The sequence below is a fragment of the Acomys russatus genome, chromosome 24 (assembly GCF_903995435.1).
Source record: "Acomys russatus chromosome 24, mAcoRus1.1, whole genome shotgun sequence".
Lineage (NCBI taxonomy): Eukaryota > Metazoa > Chordata > Mammalia > Rodentia > Muridae > Acomys > Acomys russatus.
In genome coordinates this window covers 21,469,165-21,488,405 of record NC_067160.1, presented here as the reverse complement: position 1 = coordinate 21,488,405, position 19,241 = coordinate 21,469,165, and the positions used below count along the sequence as shown (strand labels likewise).

Here is a 19,241-nt window from a genome sequence, read left to right as displayed (position 1 = left end):
ATGTAACTCACTGAGACATAAAGCAGGGAGAAGATCTAATTCTAAGAATTATTTCCCAAGGCTGAATTTATTTTATTTTTCATCAGTTTTTATAATGTTCAGAGTTACAAGTGACTTTGATTCGTCTAAAATTATGGTTACTCTGAATGAGAGATTTACAGAAAGGCATAGGATTAGAATAAGATATCGTCCACATTGCTCACTTCTTTCATGACACATGCTAAGGTCAAGCAGACTCTATTCCTAACACATGCCGCTGGACAACACGCAAGGGAGAAGGTAAGAAGGTGTGCAAGAGATCAAGTATATAGTTCATGTAATTTCCTACGTCAGGATGGAACGGAAAATCACAAGTGGCTTTGTTCCATCTTCCTCAACTCTTGTGTAAGTATTTCAACCTGTCAGCCTCCTAAGTCACATTTTCATTCCCTGCCAATTCAAGTGCGGCTTTCTGTTCCTACTTAATGCACCCATGTTTTTATTCCAAGGAATTAAATCAGGGAATTTAAAAAAAAAAAAAAAAACCTAATGTTGCATATAGATCTATTTGTTTGGGTAAATAAGAAAATGCTACATTTTAAGCCAAGTAACTCTCACATCATAGAAGCAGCCTGAAGCAGAAAGAATAATTTGGGAAGGACAGAAGGACAGACTGTGCTGTGGGCAGTGGCTTTGGAACCTTGACTTACAAATAGAATATTTAGAGCGGGCTTACTTTTCACACCTAACAATAACTAACAAGCTACATAGTTCCAAATCTTAATCACTGAATTAAGCTGGTAGAATACACAGGCTAGTTATTAAAATACTGCTAGAGAAGATTTGCTATCCTCTTAGCACTTGCTTTAAAAAATAGATAACTGAATCACAACAGATACATTTTGTCAAACAGTGGTTTCAATGGTGGCAGAAGAAAGTGGGGATGTGGTACTTTAGCCACTGCAGCGTACCTGCCATGAACAGTAGCAGATTTGACAATATCTCCAGGTAGGACCACTGAGAGTTCAATGTCTCTATCTACCATATTTTCATTTTGCTCCGTGATGACAGCAGTCGATTCTACAGGGTCCTCAGCAGAAGAGACATCCATGCCCTTTGCCTCAGCAGGAGGAAGTGGTGCCTTTGCTTTTGTTTTCCTCCTAGGAAAAAAAAAAAAGAAAAAGAAAATTCAGGAAATAATATACCTTAAAATATGCATATATATATATTAGAAATATATATATATAAATATACTGAAATACTAAAGCTCCTAAGTTTGGATGATTTTACACACCCATGAAAATTATAATTTATTAATTAGAAGACAAGAAATATAAATATACATGAAAATGTTTATGACTAGCCATGAGAGAAGCAACCTAAAATAACACTGAGATCCCATGTCATCCTAACCAGAATGATGAACAATAAGAAAATAAAACAATAGATACTGTTAAGCTCCACAGGAAAAGGAGCTTTACAGGCAGTAAGCATGGCTGTAACGCAGTCAAAACACTTTGGGAATCTATGTGAGGGTTCTGGGGAAAACACAACTGACAGGCAGCATGACCCAGCTGTGCCACGTCCAGATGTTCACTCCAAGGGCTCTTAAGTCAACATATCGCAGAGATCCTTGCTCAAGGATGGTTACTGCACCACTACTCAAATAGCCACACTGTGGGATCACCTCAGGTATCCATGAACAGGAATGCACACAGAAAAACAGGTATGTATGCACACAATGCCTCCAGAATAGAATGATCTCTCTCTTGCAATGAAACTCATGCAACTGAAGATCATAACATTAAGTGAAATTTGACTCAGGAAGACAAGTAGTAACACACATTTTCACCCATTTGTGGGTCCTAGATTTTATATAGACACACAAAATCATTTCTGTGTATATGACCTAAAGGTAGGGGGAAAAAACCTGTCTATGTGAATGAACATGATTCATGGGAGACATGGAGAGAGAAGAACAGAGGCTATGCGGGCAAAGTGAGAGTGGCATCATACATAAGTAAGAAACCATCCTTGTGAAACCCAGAGCTTATAATATCATTTTCTTTGATGAGATAACGTATTAACAATGACTCAGGATGGACTGCTGCACTGTACGCCTCACAATGGCTCCTCTGAGCCTTTCTTCCTTTCTTTCCAGCCTAGTGTGCCCTACTTCTCTATCCAGATAAACCTTATCTATCCTTTACAGTCTAGCTTAGTTTACCCTCTGGTCCCAAACATGCACAGAGAACGTCTTTCTTCTTTGAATTGATGCAGTGTTTGCAGCTGGATCTCTCAATCTTTTTCTACTTCTACCGGATTACCAGATCATCACTCCGAATTTATAATACCAGAAAACAAGAAAGACAGCTGTAAGTGGCTGTGTTTTGTACTACACCTAGCATTGACGAATGAACTCCCTCACTGTCTGTAAGACACACATCTGGGCATGACTGCTACCCAGTGTGCCCTTTCAGACTAATGTAACTGAGGCAGGAAAAGGTCCACCATGAATGTAGGCACCACCTTCCAGAAGGCTGGGGTCCCGACCGACTACATAGGAAGGAGAAAGGGCGGGAACACTAGCACTGACCACTGCCCTAGAATCCTAATATCATGACTTCCTCACCCTGACAGAATATACTGGCAAACTGGGGGCCAAAATATACTCTCCATAGCTTTTCTCAGGCACTTTGTTGTAACGTGAAAACAAGAAACAGAAACAAACAAAAGCCCCCACTAACTTTCCAATCTCTGTGGTTTGCTCTGTAAAACTGCTCTGTAGGAGGAATACGGAAGGCTTTGGAGCTACAGGTCAGAGAAGCCCAAGCAGAGCTGAAAGGACCATTCAGGACTTCAGAAGACCAGAATGCCTTCAGAAATCCGGGCAGTAAAGGTCAGGCTCTGGAGGTTTCTGTGACGAACAGGACTCTATCAGGACCTGGCTTAGAGGCCATCCAGGGTATGTTCAGGCAGTGAGTCTGACTGCATTCTGAAAACTTGAGTGAGGCTGAAAACAATAGACTCAGTTATGCAGCCTAGCAAATTTCACGGCAAAAACATTGAGGTTGTGGCCTAGTATTTGCTCACTCTATTTATTGCAGTTTATGTGAGATTGGGGGCAGAAATTTAAAATTGCGCAGTTTAGCAAGGAAAGGAACCCAAGTATGGTGAAAGGTGCAGACAGGATTCAGGCACATAAAGCAGCAATATGGAAATTAATCGGTGCCATTAAAGAGCAAGATGTGCTCTTTACTGGGTAACTGGAGAGATGTCCCAAAAGCAAGATCCCATCTAAGGAAGGCATCAACTTTTAGAAGTGCAAATTAGTTTGAAAAGACATTGAAAGTTCAATTCTGAACTTCATATGGAAAAACAAAAAACCCAGAATAGCTAAAACAATCTTGTACAATAAAAGGTGCTCCGGAGGAATCTCCATACCTGATCTCAAACTGTACTATAAAGCAATAGTAATTAAAACAGCATGGTACTGGCACAGCAGTAGGCTGATTGATCAGTGGAATCCAATCGAAGACCCAGATATGAATCCACACACATATGGTCACCTGATTTTTGACAAAGAAGCCAAATCCATTCAATGGAAAAAGGATAGCATCTTCAACAAATGGTGCTGGTCTAACTGGAGGTCTATGTGTAAAAAAATGCAACTGGACCCATATTTGTCACCTTGCACAAAACTCCAATCCAAGTGGATTAAAGACCTCAACATAAAACCAGAGACACTAAGTCACTTAGAGGAAAAAGTAGGGAAGAGCCTGGAACATATTGGCACAGGAGACAACTTCCTGAACAGAACACCAATGGCCCAGGCCTTAATGTCAACCATTAATAAATGGGACCTCATGAGGCTGAGAAGCTTCTGTAAGGCAGGAGACACTGTCAAGAGAACAAAGCGACAGCCTACAGACTGGGAAAAGATCTTCACCAACCCCACATCTGGCAAAGGTCTAATATCCAAAATATATAAAGAACTCAAGAAATTAAGCACCACCAAACCAAATAACCCAATTGAGAAATGGGGCTTGGAACTAAACAGAGAATTCTCAACAGAGGAATATCAAATGCCTGAGAAACACTTAAAGAAATGCTCAACCTCCTTAGTCATCAGGGAAATGCAAATCAAAACAACTCTGAGATTCCATCTTATACCCATCAGAATGGCTAAGATCAAAAATTCAAGCGACACCACATGCTGGCGAGGATGTGGGGAGAGAGGAACACTCCTTCATTGCTGGTGGGAATGCAAACTAGTCCAGCCACTTTGGAAATCTATCTGGTGCTATCTCAGAAAAATGGGAATAGGTCTTCCTCAAGACCCAGCTATTCCACTCCTTGGAATATACCCAGAAGATGCTCCAGCACACAACAAGAAAATTTGCTCAACCATGTTCATAGCAGCCTTACTCATAATAGCCAGAACATGGAAACAGCCTAAGTGTCCCTCAGTAGAAGAATGGATAAAGAAACTGTGGTGCATATACACTATGGAATACTACTCAGCTATTAAAAACAAGGAATTCCCGAAATCTGTGGATAAATGGATTAAGCTAGAAATTATCATAATGAGTGAGTTAATCCAAAGCAGAAAGACTCAAATGGTATATACTCACTTATATCTGCATAGTAGCCCAAGGGGCATGTCCCCTGAAAGCCTTCACTTACCCGGAAACTGGGACAGAGGGGAGGACATCCTATTGGGACTCTAGATGAGAGTAGCATGGGAGAATAGCAATGTAGAAGGATTCAGAGGGTCCTAGAAACCTACAAGTAGAACATTATGATAGGCAGATTTGGGGCCCAGGAGTCCCGCTCAAACTAAGGCACCAGCCAAGGACAATACAGGTGGTAAACTTTAAAACCCCTACCCAGATCTAGCCAACGGTCAGAACATTCTCCACAGTTGAGTGGAGAGTGGGATATGACTTTCTCACGTACTCTGGTGCCTCACATTTGACCATGTTCCCTGGAGGGGTGGACCTGGTGTCACTCAGAGGAAGGACAGCAGGTTACCAAGAAGAGACTTGATACCCTATGAGCATATACAGGGGAAGGTAATCCCCCTCAGGAACAGTCATCGGGGAGGGGAATAAGGGGAAAATGGGAGGGAGGGAAGAATGGGAGGATACAAGGGATGGGATAACTATTGAGATGTAACAAGAATAAATTAATAAAAAAAATACCAAAAAAAAAAAAGAGAGAGAGAGATTTGAATTGAAAATGCCACTGACTGACAGTCTCCCCTGTTGAAGGGAGTCCCTACTCATAAACAATTACTGAGGAAAACATACTTTCCTAGTACTGACAGCCACAGAACGCCAAGGCCAGTGTGACTATGGAATCCAGATTCTCGAGTTGGCAGCAAGAACTAGGGAACACCCTGCACGAAGCGTTGGTTGTATAAGTGCCTAAGATGCGAAAACTATGGGATAGTGGTGGTTTACATCATGGTTGCAGAAAGCCAGAAATACTGTCGTGTGACACTGTGAAGATGATGCCTAAACTACAGTGAATAACTCACTATGCTGGGAATGTCCGTGCCATTGGATGGCCACTAAAGAAAGCTGCAGGCACAGAGTGGAGCCAGTCCAAGGTAGACACTATGGATGCTGTAGGTGGCAGAACTGGAGGACTTAGTCTGCCCAAGTCTACTGCAGTGATGCCATCACAAGCCCCATATCTGGACATGAAATTGAGGATTTGAATTTTCCCTACCTGGTTTTCTAATGCTTTTGTCTCTTCCTTTCTTTGTCTCTATTCCTCCACTTTGGAATGTGTATGTTTACAATGTCCTGTTGTACAGTGGAAGAAATAATGTATTTTTAAATTTTTTTATTTTATTTTATTTTATTTATTTGGACTTTTGAACAATGCTAAAACTGTTAATATTTTCCAATTCTTACAGATGAGCCAAATGCCTTTTGTATTATGAAATAGCCATAAGCCTTTGAAGACCTAAGTGTAGGGTTATGGCTTAAAAACTGTTTGATTATCAAGTTAACAAGACGTAGACTCATAATTGGTTAATATTCACAATTAATATGGATAGATTTAAAATTACCTAAGGAGGAATCCCTTCTTTGTGTTTTGGCTAAAAATAAGATCAAGCGTAGACTCACCAATGAGACAGGCCTATGGGTAGGCCTGTGAAAGTGTTTCTTGAAAGGTTTACCTGAGAGAGGAAGGGGACACCCTTGTGTGGGTGGCACCATTCCAAGGGCTGAAAGCTTAAAGCAAATCCAAGAAAGAAAATCTGAGCTGGAGCGTGCACAGGCCTCTCCCTCTGCTTCCTGACCAAGGACGGCGCCGGCTTCCCCTGCCATGGTGGGCCATCCTTTCTGAAGTTGCTTCTGATAGCTATTTTGTCATAATAGGAAGAGTGACAAATACAGTCATTTCATACATTATAAATTGGCTCCAATAAATTCTGCAAATAATCACACTAATAAATATCTTCAGTGTCAAGAGGACAAAGAGGCTACTTCAAATTATAAACAATAGACTTCCTGAAAACAGTTCTTACAGAAACAATTAGATGGTGTGATGGTCTTTGAGAAATGAAATGTGGAAAAAATATAACTAATGACATATGTTTATTTAATATTTAAATCATACTAATTTTAACACTTTGAAAATGTTACCTTAGAGAACAATAATTATAGGTCCAGAGAAATGGCTCAGACATAAGAAGAGCGCTGGCTGCTCTTTCAGAGGACCCGGGATAGATTCCCAGAACCCACATGGCAGCTAACAAACACCTGTAACTCTAGCTGCAGATCTGGTACCCTCTTTTGTTCTCTATGAGCAGCAGGCATGCATAGAGCAAAACACTTTTGCACACAAAATGTATTTCTAAACTAACTGCTTTAGAAGAATACTACTCATTTCCTCCCAGGAAAGATATAATTTTTAATTCTCTATTTCCTGAGAAAGTAGAAAAAGCACACAAGATAAATATACCATCCTCCTAACTCAGTATTTTTGAATTTTACAATTTATAACCCCAAGCATTTGAGCACTGCAGTAAAAAAAGACAAAAGTGGCTCTTTGTAAATTAGGTGGCTAAAATAACTAGTCTTTAACTTTTACTTATAAACCCAGACTCATATTTAGGAAAACCTTCTTTCAGAGTTTACAACTAAAATAAAATGGCTGTTCCTATTTCACAAGCACTTAATACTATAATAGATAATTTTCTGTACCTGAAGAATCCTTAAGATGAAGGATTCAGATATGACTTCCAAAGGCATGGCCCACAGGGCTGATGGGCATGCAAAATCAACATAAATTCTGATGGCGGTTGAAACTAGCTGTATAAAGTACTGCCGTCCTGATAAGAGAATCTAAATATCCTGGGAAGCAAAAAGCTTTCATATATGGGAAATATCAATGTACTGGATTTGGATGAAGAAATCTAAATGTACTGGAAGTGACTAGAAACAATTTGTATTTCTGGGAGAGAAAGCAAATGAAGCCATAAAAGAAAACAGTACTTCTTAGAATTGTACACCATGGTGCAACTGCACAGAGAAGAGAAAGGAGATAAAACAGTCAGTGAATCAGCTGAAAACGTAAGAGGATTCAATAAAGTGGCTTAGTACAAAGGTATTATGCTTAGGTCAATAGCCTACTTACACATAAGCAAAAACTAATCAGAAAGCACAGCGATTGGAAAATTCCTTTTATAACAACAGAAAAAAATGAATTAGAAAAGACTCCAAGTTTCCCCACTTTTGTGAGTCACATTTCCTTCAGTTCCCTGGAACTCAAAAAACCTTTTCTTAGCAATATAGGTCCAATCACTACAGCCCTTCTGGGCACTGTATCATGAGCAGATCAAAGCTCACCACAACCAGCCCCATGTGTTGCTTTCCTGGTGTTCATTTTTACTACTCTCCTCAGCTTCAGCGTCTTCTTCTAACTACAACCCTTTCATGTCCAGAGAAGGAAAGCTTCCTGCATGGTTTACTAGACCCAAAACAAATGCTCACATTTTGGCATTGTGTGTTGAGAGCTGCTGTCTTGCATCCTAATGCACTCTAAGTCTAAGATGAAACTCCATCTTGAGTTACTCACATAAGCCAATTACAGAACAATCCACGGGCTGGTGGAAAGTGCTGTTTTACATGGAACTGCTCTCAAGAATATCTTCCAGGCTCCATTGACTGTTTTAATTTACAAAGTATCTGTCTCATTTTTGTCACTAAGCATGGAAGTACCTTGGACACTAAGTCCATGAGACTAAGATTCTCTCAACAGTATCAACCCAAAAGGGAAAGTATGGAGGTACGCAAGCAAAAAGAAGTGTCACCAAGCAGATGGGTCACCTTGAAAACTAGAGCAATGACAGCAGCTGGAAGTGGCTGTGTGGGAGTCGGGAGGAGGCCCAAAGTGAGCTTAGGAGAGCAGAGAAAGTGACTCAGCTCCTGGAGTTTGCAAAGCAGGGCTTCCTAGGTAGAGCGTGTCCTGCCAGCTAGTGTTGGCTCCAAACGTGGCCCATTCACAGACTGTGGGTGTGCCTCTCTGGTTCACTTATTCCATCCTCCATCACCTAATCCAGTGAAAAGAATACCAGGAGGAGGCCGAGGTTTGGCCTAAATCCTAAACAGCTTTTAATACTTCAACTTACATGACCTTTCATTTATCAGCAGAAAGACGCAAATACTTCTTGTTTAACATACTGACTTCTCTTGGAGTCCATGTTTTGACTACAGGACATGAAGCAGCAAAGGAAAGGAATGTCCCAAAGCTCAGTAAAAAAATAGTCAAATATAAATTATAGGTTATCTAAACAGAGAAAGGTCAAGTAATGAAGAGGAAGGACGGGAAGAAGGGGAGGGAAAAGTGGAGACAGAAGGGAGCCAGCCGGACACAGGTCTTCAATACTAACTATTGTCTACAAACACGAGTCTTTATTAGCATCTATCACACATGGTGTGTATGTCAGCATGTGTGCAGGTGTGCATGGAGACCCAATGTGAATGACAGGAGTCATCCTCCTCTGCTCTTCCACCTCATTATTGAAGCAGCATCTCGCAGAGTTCACAGATACAGCCAGTCTTTGTAGCCAGTGTGCTCTTCGGTCCCCTGCCTCTCTTCTTCATATTTGATTCTTGGGATCTGAACCCCAACCTTTTTAAGTAGAACCAGCAGGCACTTTAACTGATGGGCATGTCACCTGGCCCTAGTTTTCCATTAGTGTTTTACAATTACAGCTAAAGAGATGGTGTAAGAGCACACACTGCTCCTGCAGAGAACCTGGGTTGGGTTCCCACACGTATCTGCTGCTGACAGCCACATTACTACAGTCCAAGGGCCCTATGTGAACACACATACACATAACTTAATAAACATAAATCTTACAATGATAATTAATGTCATTGTAAGGCCCCTTACTTCCCATTGGCTGCTTGGTTTTGACACTCAGGATCAAATTCATGGCGTTGAGCAATAACCAATGAGCTCTGTCTCTGAGGTGATTCCCAACTGAGCCTTTTAAAGAAAACTATGGAGGATTTTTCATAGCAGCTCTTTTCACGAATAGCATGGCTGCTACTGCCTCCTCATCAGGGGCTGCCACCCTTGGCAAATATCAGAGTTAGAAAAGGTACAAAGAGAAGAGATATGAAAACATATTTGAGATTTTTTTTTAAAAACCCTCAGATCAGAAGAAAACTTAAGCAACTCTTAAAATTAGCAATGCCACAATAAATCACTGTGGCACTGCTCATTTTCTATTTGAAAAAAAGTTACATGTATTTACTTAATAAAGAGGTGGAAAGGCACAAACATTCATGCCAACAGAGGCCGACTTGCAGGCGTTGGTTGGCTCCTTCCAAAATGTGAGTGCCACAGACTAAACACATATCAGCTTGGTAGCAAGTGTTTCTACCTGCCGAGTCCTCTTGCTGGCCCAAATGACTGTATTCCTTAAGGATTTTCATGTATTCCTTTCAGGGAGGGAGAGAGGGAGGGAGGGAGAGAGGGAGAGAGGGAGAGAAGGAGAAAAAAAAAAAACACAACCCAAAAAAAACCAACCAACCTGTATTACTTTTCTGCAGCAGAACACCTAACAGAACAAACTTAAGGGGAAAATAAGTTTATTTTGGCCCAAAGTCTGAGGGTCCATCATGGTGAAGGCAGGGCTGTGAAAATGGTACTAGCTGTAGGAGCAGGGGCCCTGGTTACACTGTACCTGCCTCAAAGAGAGAGATGAACACTGGCATTTGGCTTGCTTTCTCCCTTTTCCTTCTTAATTTGCCTGGATCCCTATCGTCTGGCATGGTACGCTCCACAATCAGGGTGGGTCCTGCCTCCTCAGTTAATCTCTTGGGAAACACCACCTCAGACACACCCACAAATATTTTTCTTATGTGTGTCTAAATCCAGTCTAATTAACCATCACATTGATACATTTTTAAAATACCAAAGCCTGTTTGCTCTGATTTCTACTGGTATCCTACAGCTAACAGCAGTCTTTTCATCATTTTTTTTTTTTTTATCTAGAGCACATCAAATTCTGTGTCTAGTATGATCATAACTCCATTATGGTCAGAACTGAGATCCATAAAAGATGGAGAGGAAAAAAAATTTAGCAAAATAACAGAATTCAAATCAAATGTCTCTTCTTCATTTCAAATAAAGTGAAACTGTCATCAGAGACATACTTGCTCCTTCGTGAGCCTCTCAGCAGCTCAATGGGACAGCATCCCTGCTTTATTATGTGGCGCAATATTCTTACAGATTTAGCTTCATGATTAAAGACAAAATCGTAGAAATATGACTAAAGACAAAAGCCTTTGAATTACTGCAGTCCAAGACTAAAAACCAAAGGTAAGAACACTCCCACCCTCCCAGTACAAAGTGCTAACTGGGAGTTTCCTAGCATAGACGGTGAGCCCCCTCCATCCAATTAACTGGCAGTATTTTGGGGGCCCCTCAACTCTGCCTCGACGTAATACAATGGGGACTGACCTGTCAAGGTTCACATTTCTCCATCTGGGTGTATAATGAGGGAAGAGAAGATTTAGTTAAATAAAATGTGTTCCACAGTGGATATAACACTGAGCTCTAGGGAGAACCATGAATGGCTGAGTACATGACTAACTTCATACCCGAGGGACTGTCAACATGGCTTGGAAAGGCAAGAAAGAAAGACAGCACAAGGAGACCCACCACATTGGCTCAGCTGATACTCTTCTTGTCAAGAAGGCATTCCCAAGTCTAAGTCAGACAATGAGCTCTGCCATCTTCATCCCTCTGAGCACTGGTTCACGGCTGCCCATGCTCTCCACCTGGGGTCCTCCATGGGCTTTCTGGTGACAGTACATTCTACTGTGTCCTTCCTTCTTCACTGTCACTTCAGTCTCCAAAGACAGAGACTCTATCATTGTCTATTTTCTGTCCTTTCCTAATCTCTGCTCCCATCTGTACTCCCAGGCAACTTCATCAATCCCCACAGTTTAAACGTCATCTACATGTGGATGGCTCTCACATTCACATCTGCAACCCACACCTGTCTGTTGAGCTATCACTTACTGTCCTCAAATCTCATGACCATCTCACTCGGATGTACCATGTGTCTCTCCAACTTTATGTAGCCCAAATTTTCATCTTCTTCCCCTACCTCCATTGTTATATAACCCTCTCCCTACCTCTGTGAGTGACGCCAACTAACCCTCCAAGTCACTCCAGCAAAACTCCTAGGGCCACCCTGCTTCTTCTCAGCCTCTGTTACCTACTTGCAATCCATTACCAAACAACGGCGGCTAGTTCGTCTAAAAGCAGGGAACCTGTGTTGCTTGCTCCAGATCCTCTGTTACCATGTGGATACCTCAGCCATCACCTCACATCACCAACCAGTCTGTTTAGTATCTCCGGTTCTCCACTGGTTTTCCTTGCACTGACAATGCATCCCAGAGTCCTTTCATTGGCTTTAAAGCCCCCAGGGAGTTCATCCCTTTGGTTTCAGAGCACCAGCAACAGTGTCTGAAGCCTTATAAAGACAAATTCCTTCCCCAGAACTACATCAGCAGGGTTAGGGGTAGGTCGGCCCACATTCCACAGCCTTCCAAGTGATTCTTCTGCATGCTGAATGGCTAGTGGGGCTAGCCCCAGAAAATATGAGCTTTCTTATCATGCCTGGTATCTATTCCATACACAACACACACTGGCATCTTTCATTTTCCCAAGCAGATCCAATCCTTTCACATCTGAGGACCCAGCACAGCTTTCCTCACCCAAAAACACTCCCCAAGCACTGTACCAATAAATCACCTATTCCTTGGACTCTTTCTGACTTTGGTTAAACATTACCTCCTGAATGGATTAAGGAGAGGAAGAGAGTAATGGTACCTGTGTGGAGGGTGGTAAAATTCCTTACACATTGTATAAAATGTCACAGTGAAGCCCGTAATCAATATAATAAAAAAATTTTAACATATTGATTTATTCCCAGACCTCTTAGAAGAGACGTGAATCCCAGTCCTGCCAGCATTGCCCTTCATGACAGGATACGGCCCTCATCATGTCTGTCACTACTACAAATCACAGTGCTCATGCATTTACTTGTTTGCTATTCAGTGTTTGGATGAAGGTCCCATGTCTCAGCTATAGTGTCCCTTGACCAGCCGTGAGAATCAGGATTGGTATCAGGAAGGAATAACCTAATCCTGTGTCCTCCATCCGCTTCCAAAGCTGCGTGTGACTTGTCCTTTCTTGACACTTGGCACAACAAAGCAAATACACAGACAGTGGGTGGTATTCTCTTCACTGATCCAAGCACCTACCCAACTAGCTTCTAAGTCCCAAGAACAAATTCCCATAAAGGACAAGAGTATAAAAGAAAATAATGTTATCCAATGCCCCAAGAGGAAATCCCTGAATGTGTTATAAACTATCTTATACAGATATGGTGGTCCAGGAGGTTGAAGCAGAAGTTTGATAATAGTCCAGATAATGTAGTAAGACCTGTGTCAGTTTAAAAAAAAAAGAGAGAGAAGAGGGAAGAAGAAGATGATGACAAAGACTAATACAATGAAGATGATGATGACAAAGGAGGAGAAGGAGGAGGAGGAGAAGGAGGAGCAGCAGCAGCAGCAACAGATCTTAGGGTCTCTATTGTAGTAATACACCATATATACAAAGCAAGTTGGAGAAGAAAGAGTCTATTTGGCTTACACATCCATATCACAGTTCATCCTCAAATGAAGGAAGAAAAGAAACTCAAACAGGACAGGAACCTGCAGGCAGGAGCTGACGCAGAGGGTACAGAGAAGTGCTGCTTACTGTCTTTTTTTTTTTTTTTTTTCTTTTCTTTTCTTTTTTATTAACTTATTCTTGTTACATCTCAATGTTTATCCCATCCCTTGTATCCTCCCATTCTTCCCTCCCTCCCATTTTCCCCTTATTCTCCTCCCCTACGACTGTTCCTGAGGGGGAAGCATATACCTCCCCCTGTATATGCTCATAGGGTATCAAGTCTCTTCTTGGTAACCTGCTGTCCTTCCTCTGAGTGCCACCAGGTCTCCCCCTCCAGGGGACATGGTCAAATGTGAGGCACCAGAGTATGTGAGAAAGTCATATCCCACTCTCCACTCAACTGTGGAGAATGTTCTGACCATTGGCTACATCTGGGTAAGGGTTTAAAGTTTACCACCTGTATTGTCTTTGGCTGGTGCCTTAGTTTGAGCGGGACCCCTGGGCCCAGCTGCTTACTGTCTGTTCCTCTTGTCTTGCTTAGCCTGATTTCTTATAGAACCCAGGACAATCTGCTCAGAGGTGGCCCCTCCCACAATGAACTGGGCCCTCCCACATCAACCACTAATTAAGAAAAATCCCCACGGGCCTTCTACGGGCTGATCTTATTGAGGCACTGACGCAACAAGAGTTCCCTCCTCTCTGATGACTACAGCTTGTGTTGAGTTGACATAAAACCATCCAGCACAAAGAATAATTGCCTTTCATTGTTTCCAGATGTGTTAGCACATCTTCACAACACCGTGAGGTAAGCGCTACTGAAGGAGCTTCTGCTTGGAAAAGTTAGGGAGGCTGCCTAGGGTCGCCTGGCCAGTCAGGGTGGGGCAGAGTTTTAAGCCCAAGTTTACTGGTTCTCATGCTAGGGCTCTGAACAGCTATAGCATAGCATTCCTGTGGGAGCTCAAAGAGTCATACAAAATAAAAACAAATCATAAATGAGCAAAGGCCAAGTAGCAGAGGAAAAAGAGTCCAGCCTATGAATAGCCACCACTAAGCCTTGGGCATATATATATATACACACATACATACATACATACATACATACATATATATATATATATACACACACACACACATATATATACATATATATATATATATATATATAAACACTTTACATTTCATATCACGAGGTAGTTGTCATTACACTTTAAGTATGGTTTATAGAAGTGAAGAAATAGGTCCCAAGGCACACAGAAAGTGGTACAACCACAAATGAATGCCAAACTACTCAAGCTTGACACCGGTACCCTAAATAAGGCCTGCTCTGTATGCAGCAAAGCAGATTCCAGATGCGCAGCAACCCTTGCCTCCTCAACAGAGACTGCTTTCACCCTAGCAGTGGGGAGACAGCATACAGCCGCCTGGGTGGTAAAGCCCTGGCAGAACTGCACTCGGCCACTGTGCGATCTTTCAGCATTTCTAAACTACAGTATTTTAGAGGATTGTAGGTCACGCCATACTCAAAGATTTGAGCATGACTTTTGTTTCGACACTGAAAACAGACGCAAGCTCTCTAGGACTTCGTCAGAGCACAGTGGCTGAGCTAATCTGCAGGCAATGTTTGGTGAAGAGTCAGTCACATGGACAGGACTCACTCCTACTGTGGGAATCCTTCCTGTCCTCAGACACAAGTCTCCTCTGGGGCTCCCAGGAATCAGAAATCTGGAGAGTGTTCCCTTGCCAAACACACCAGGAAGTAAACTCGCTCCTGACAAACTAAAATAACAAATTTTGAGCATCGGTACAATTGTTTTACATTTCAGCACCTGGAATATCAGGACTCGACCACAAGCTATTCTCGCTCCCTCAGGGTATGTGTACAAAAATGACTAATGATTTCTCTCCATAACAAACTAAAGCCCTGAGCTATACTCCAGTCATCGAGTTCCAGTCACACGCTCCTGCCCCACGAGAAGCAGACGTCAGCATCAGCCAGACCTAACATCCTCTCTCATGAGCTTCCATCGTATCTTGTGTTTGCTGCATTGCACGATAGAGAGAGAGAGAGGTCGGGAGTGTCCAAAAGCCTGTCTAAAAACACAGTGGTGGGGCAGGCAAGATGGACTGGTGTGTAAAAGCATCTTCTATACGAGCCTAACGAATGAGTTTACTCCCCAAAACACATGTGAAGAGGAAAAGTGAGAACTACATCCACGAAGACATCCTCTGACTGCCACACAACACCAGCACATACGTGCATGCACACACATTAACAAAATGAAGAATTATTTAAACAGCAGTAAAAATCATTGTCTGAAAGGATACTTTAGTGGTTAAGAGTGCCGACTCCTCTTCCATAGGACCTGGGTTCCATTCCTAGCACTCACATGACAACTTAGAACTATGTGTAATTCATTCATATGGTGTATCGATATACAGGCAAGCAAAACCAGTAAATAAGTAAAAAATTTTAAGATAAAGAGTTTTAAAAATAAATAATTCATTAAAATAAATGAAAACCTGGCTGGTATGACAATTTATTTATATTAATAAAGACACAGGGAGAGATAATAAGGCAAAAGTTAGTATGTTTTCTATCAGCAAACTAAAATTTAAGTATAAAAAAACATTTTAAACATGTGCATCTATTTTCACTGTTTCAAGAGAATGAATACTTTACTCAGAAAGATGCAAAGAAAACGTTACTGATCAAAGGCAAAAAGTCTCCATGCATAATTTTATTAGGTTCTGACATAATAAATAGATGCAAAGAAATATCCAAAGGCATAGTCCAAGTATTTTGTTAGTTTTCATAAGCAGACTAGGTAAGAAATTCTAAAAAATTAAACATGAGATTTATAAGTGTGTGTGTGTGTGTGTGTGTGTGTGTGTGTGTGTGTGTGTGTGTGTAATAAACAGTGGAACCAACTACCTCCGTAGCACACAGGAAGATAGGTTAGCCAACAAAGAGGGAGGAAAAAAAAACTATGTCAAAGTAACAATCTCAAAATCAAATCTGGACTTTGGTAAATATTCAGCTTTATTCATTCCTTCATGCACACAGTGCTTGGAGAGTGGTGCAGGTCAGGATAAGTCACAAAAATGTGTCAGAAGGAAAAAGCAAATCCCTTGAAATAAGTTTCCAAAATAATTATCCTACCTAAAAGGTCTGACAGACACTAATGTGGAGAACTATGTGAATATGGTGTCTCAAGAACTGTTAAAATCTAAAGCAGAAACTATGAAACAAATTAACCCAATGTTAACATAAGTGTAAAACATGAACTTCTAAGTGTTTACATGAAAACATATGATGTGAAGTATTTGGAACCAAAGGTTGGACCAAAGGTTCTCGAGGACAACCTATCAAAGATTTAAAAATAAGTAACAACTTCAAAGTCTTGATAAATTGCTTAAATCAAAACTTAAAACTTAGTTATGTCAAAGACTCTGTTAAAAAGATGAAAGATAACTCACAAACAGAGGAAAAAATTCCACATCTATAAATGACAAAAGACATATCAATAATGTGAACCCAATAGCAGAGACCCCTCCAAAAAGTAAGAGGCGTGTACTCCAATTACAAAATGAGGGCAATCCGGGCAGTGGTGGTGCACACCTTTAACTCTAGAACTCAGCAGGTAGAGGCAGATCTCTGAGTTTGAGGCCAGCCTGGTCTAGAGAGCGAGTTCCAGGAGAGCCAGGACTATGCAGAGTAATCTGTCTCAGGAAACAAAACAAAAGGAGACAGGAGAAAGGTTTGAACCCTTTGGCCATGAGGGGGGTCATCACAAGCCTGACCACCTGAGTTCCATAGAACCTCTGGTGCAAGGACAGCAATGACTCTACACAGCTGTCCTCTGGCCTCCACGCAAGTAAAATGTCATATATGTACGTACACACACACACACACACACACACACACACACACACACACACACATTCACACACAGGAGAGGGTATAATAAACTTGAATTTAAAACTATAAAGGTGTAAATTTAGAAACTAGGTACACAAAGTGACAATGTTCAATGCCATCCAACAGGAAAATGAAACTGAGGTAATATATGGCATTACACATTGTAATAAAACTATCTCATTAATGGCAGCACCTGCCTTTCTTCTATAAAATCAAGGCTGCACTAGATCTTCAACATTCCACCTCTGGCATTCGTGTTTATTTTACATAACATCACTTTCCCTTTGGAAAGATGGCTCAGTGCTTAAAAGCATTTACTATGTGTGGAAGGACTGAAGGGCTTTGGATCCTAGAACCTGCCTGGGAATCCTACTTCAAGAGACCCGAAGCCCATTTTTCCCGCTAGTAACTTTGCTCTAAACCAATCTCCACAGAGTCCCAGGCAACAACCATGTATTTTCTGTCTCTATAAATTTGTTTTTGAGGGAATTTTATGTAAATTCTATCAAGCAACATGTGATTTTTCCATCTGGCTTCTTCCACAGAGCTTGGTGCTTTTAAGGCTCATCCATGTTGCAGCAGAGCTTTGTTGCTCTTTACTAGCTAGTCCCAGTCACTATAGGAAGCTATGTTGATTTAGTCATTGCCAATTGATGGGCATTTGGGTTTTTCTCCATTTTCACTACTGAAAATGCTACTGGTAAGAACATTCACATACAAGTCATTGTGTGCACAACCACCCTAACAAGAAATTCCTTGATTTTTATAATTTTGATTAACTCTTCACTGTCTCATTTATCTCTAATTAAGTAGCATATTTTGAGGTGACTCACTAGAATATATCCCTAAAACACTGTACTTTGCTGTTATAGAAAAATCCTTATGAATTGCATGTTAATAATATTCAGTAAATTCAATATTACTAAAACATTTAAAATAAGTCTTCATAGCTTAAGACCTTAAAACAGAATTTGGAGCCAGATGGTGGTGGTGCATGCCTTTAATCCCAGCATCCAGGAAGCAGAGGCAGGGAGTCTCTGAGTTCGAGGCCAGGCTATTCTACAGAAAATGTCCAAGGACATCCAGGGCCACATAGAAAAACCCTATCTCAAAGAACCAAACAACAAGAAGAAACAGAATTTGGATGAAATTCAGTAGGCTTATACAAGCAAATTAGAAGTAGTCTCCCAACTGGGGAGTCTAACAGACATGTGGTTCATTTTACCATGGTAAGGAACTTTATGACCTACTTAGTAAACTAAAATTTAGGGACTTCTGTATTATTTATACATATAGAATTATATGTGCTATAGGAGCTACACACTGACACATCTTCAGGGCATCATGATCAAACACCTGATTTTTTTAAGTTCATGTAAACACTTGCAGACTACAAACGCGCTGGCTCTTGACTTATTACCTAATTCCTAAGAATTGCGACAATAGGTGAGAACACCGTGGGTTAGACCACACATGCTAGAAGCAATACTAGTAATTACTTCAATAAAACAATAATCTAGAAAGCATTAAGACATAAATATGTATACCCCCCAGTAACCAGCTTCTTTATTCCTCTACAGACACAAATCCCTTTATCTGAAGATGAGGTAGTGTGGAGACACCCTGTCTCTTATTTACATGTTCTGACTAACATACAAGAATGAAAGTCTAAGATTTAATAAAAATGTATTTTAAAAACATTTTCTGATTAATATGCAGATTTAATAAGAATGTATTTTAAAACATATTCTCCTACATACTGTCCATCTCATAGTAAATATAATGAGTCAATGCAGAGGAATTTTAAAACTCCCACCATGCCATCGGAAAAAAAGACAATGGCATTGGAAGCCAAGTACGTATTAACGAAGAACGATATTTAAAGGTCCCTGGGAAAGCCCTGGCTTTCCTGCTTCATTGTCACGTTATCACTGGGTTGTTCTTGTTTTTTGGGTATTTGTTTTCTTTCTTGCAAGGACACCATGGCAAACTAAGCAAAAGAATCTCTTCATAATGCTGCATACATAAAAGCAACAAGCACACACAAAAGACTTACAATTCTAGGTCTGATCAATCAAATTTAACAGATTTCTGACTAGCGAATAAAGAACCACTGAGGCTA

At 40.9% G+C, this 19,241-nt stretch overlaps 1 protein-coding gene across 2 annotated transcripts in view; it reads right to left on the bottom strand.

Moving 5' to 3' along the window:
* Window positions 1-19,241, bottom strand: part of Cobll1 (cordon-bleu WH2 repeat protein like 1) — a 155,541-nt gene that overhangs the window by 59,384 nt on the left and 76,916 nt on the right. For both annotated transcript variants that reach the window (XM_051166870.1, XM_051166871.1), the window contains exon 2: window positions 951-1,139. In XM_051166870.1, coding sequence (XP_051022827.1) covers window positions 951-1,139 — 189 coding nt within the window. The remainder of the gene's footprint in view (window positions 1-950; window positions 1,140-19,241) is intronic.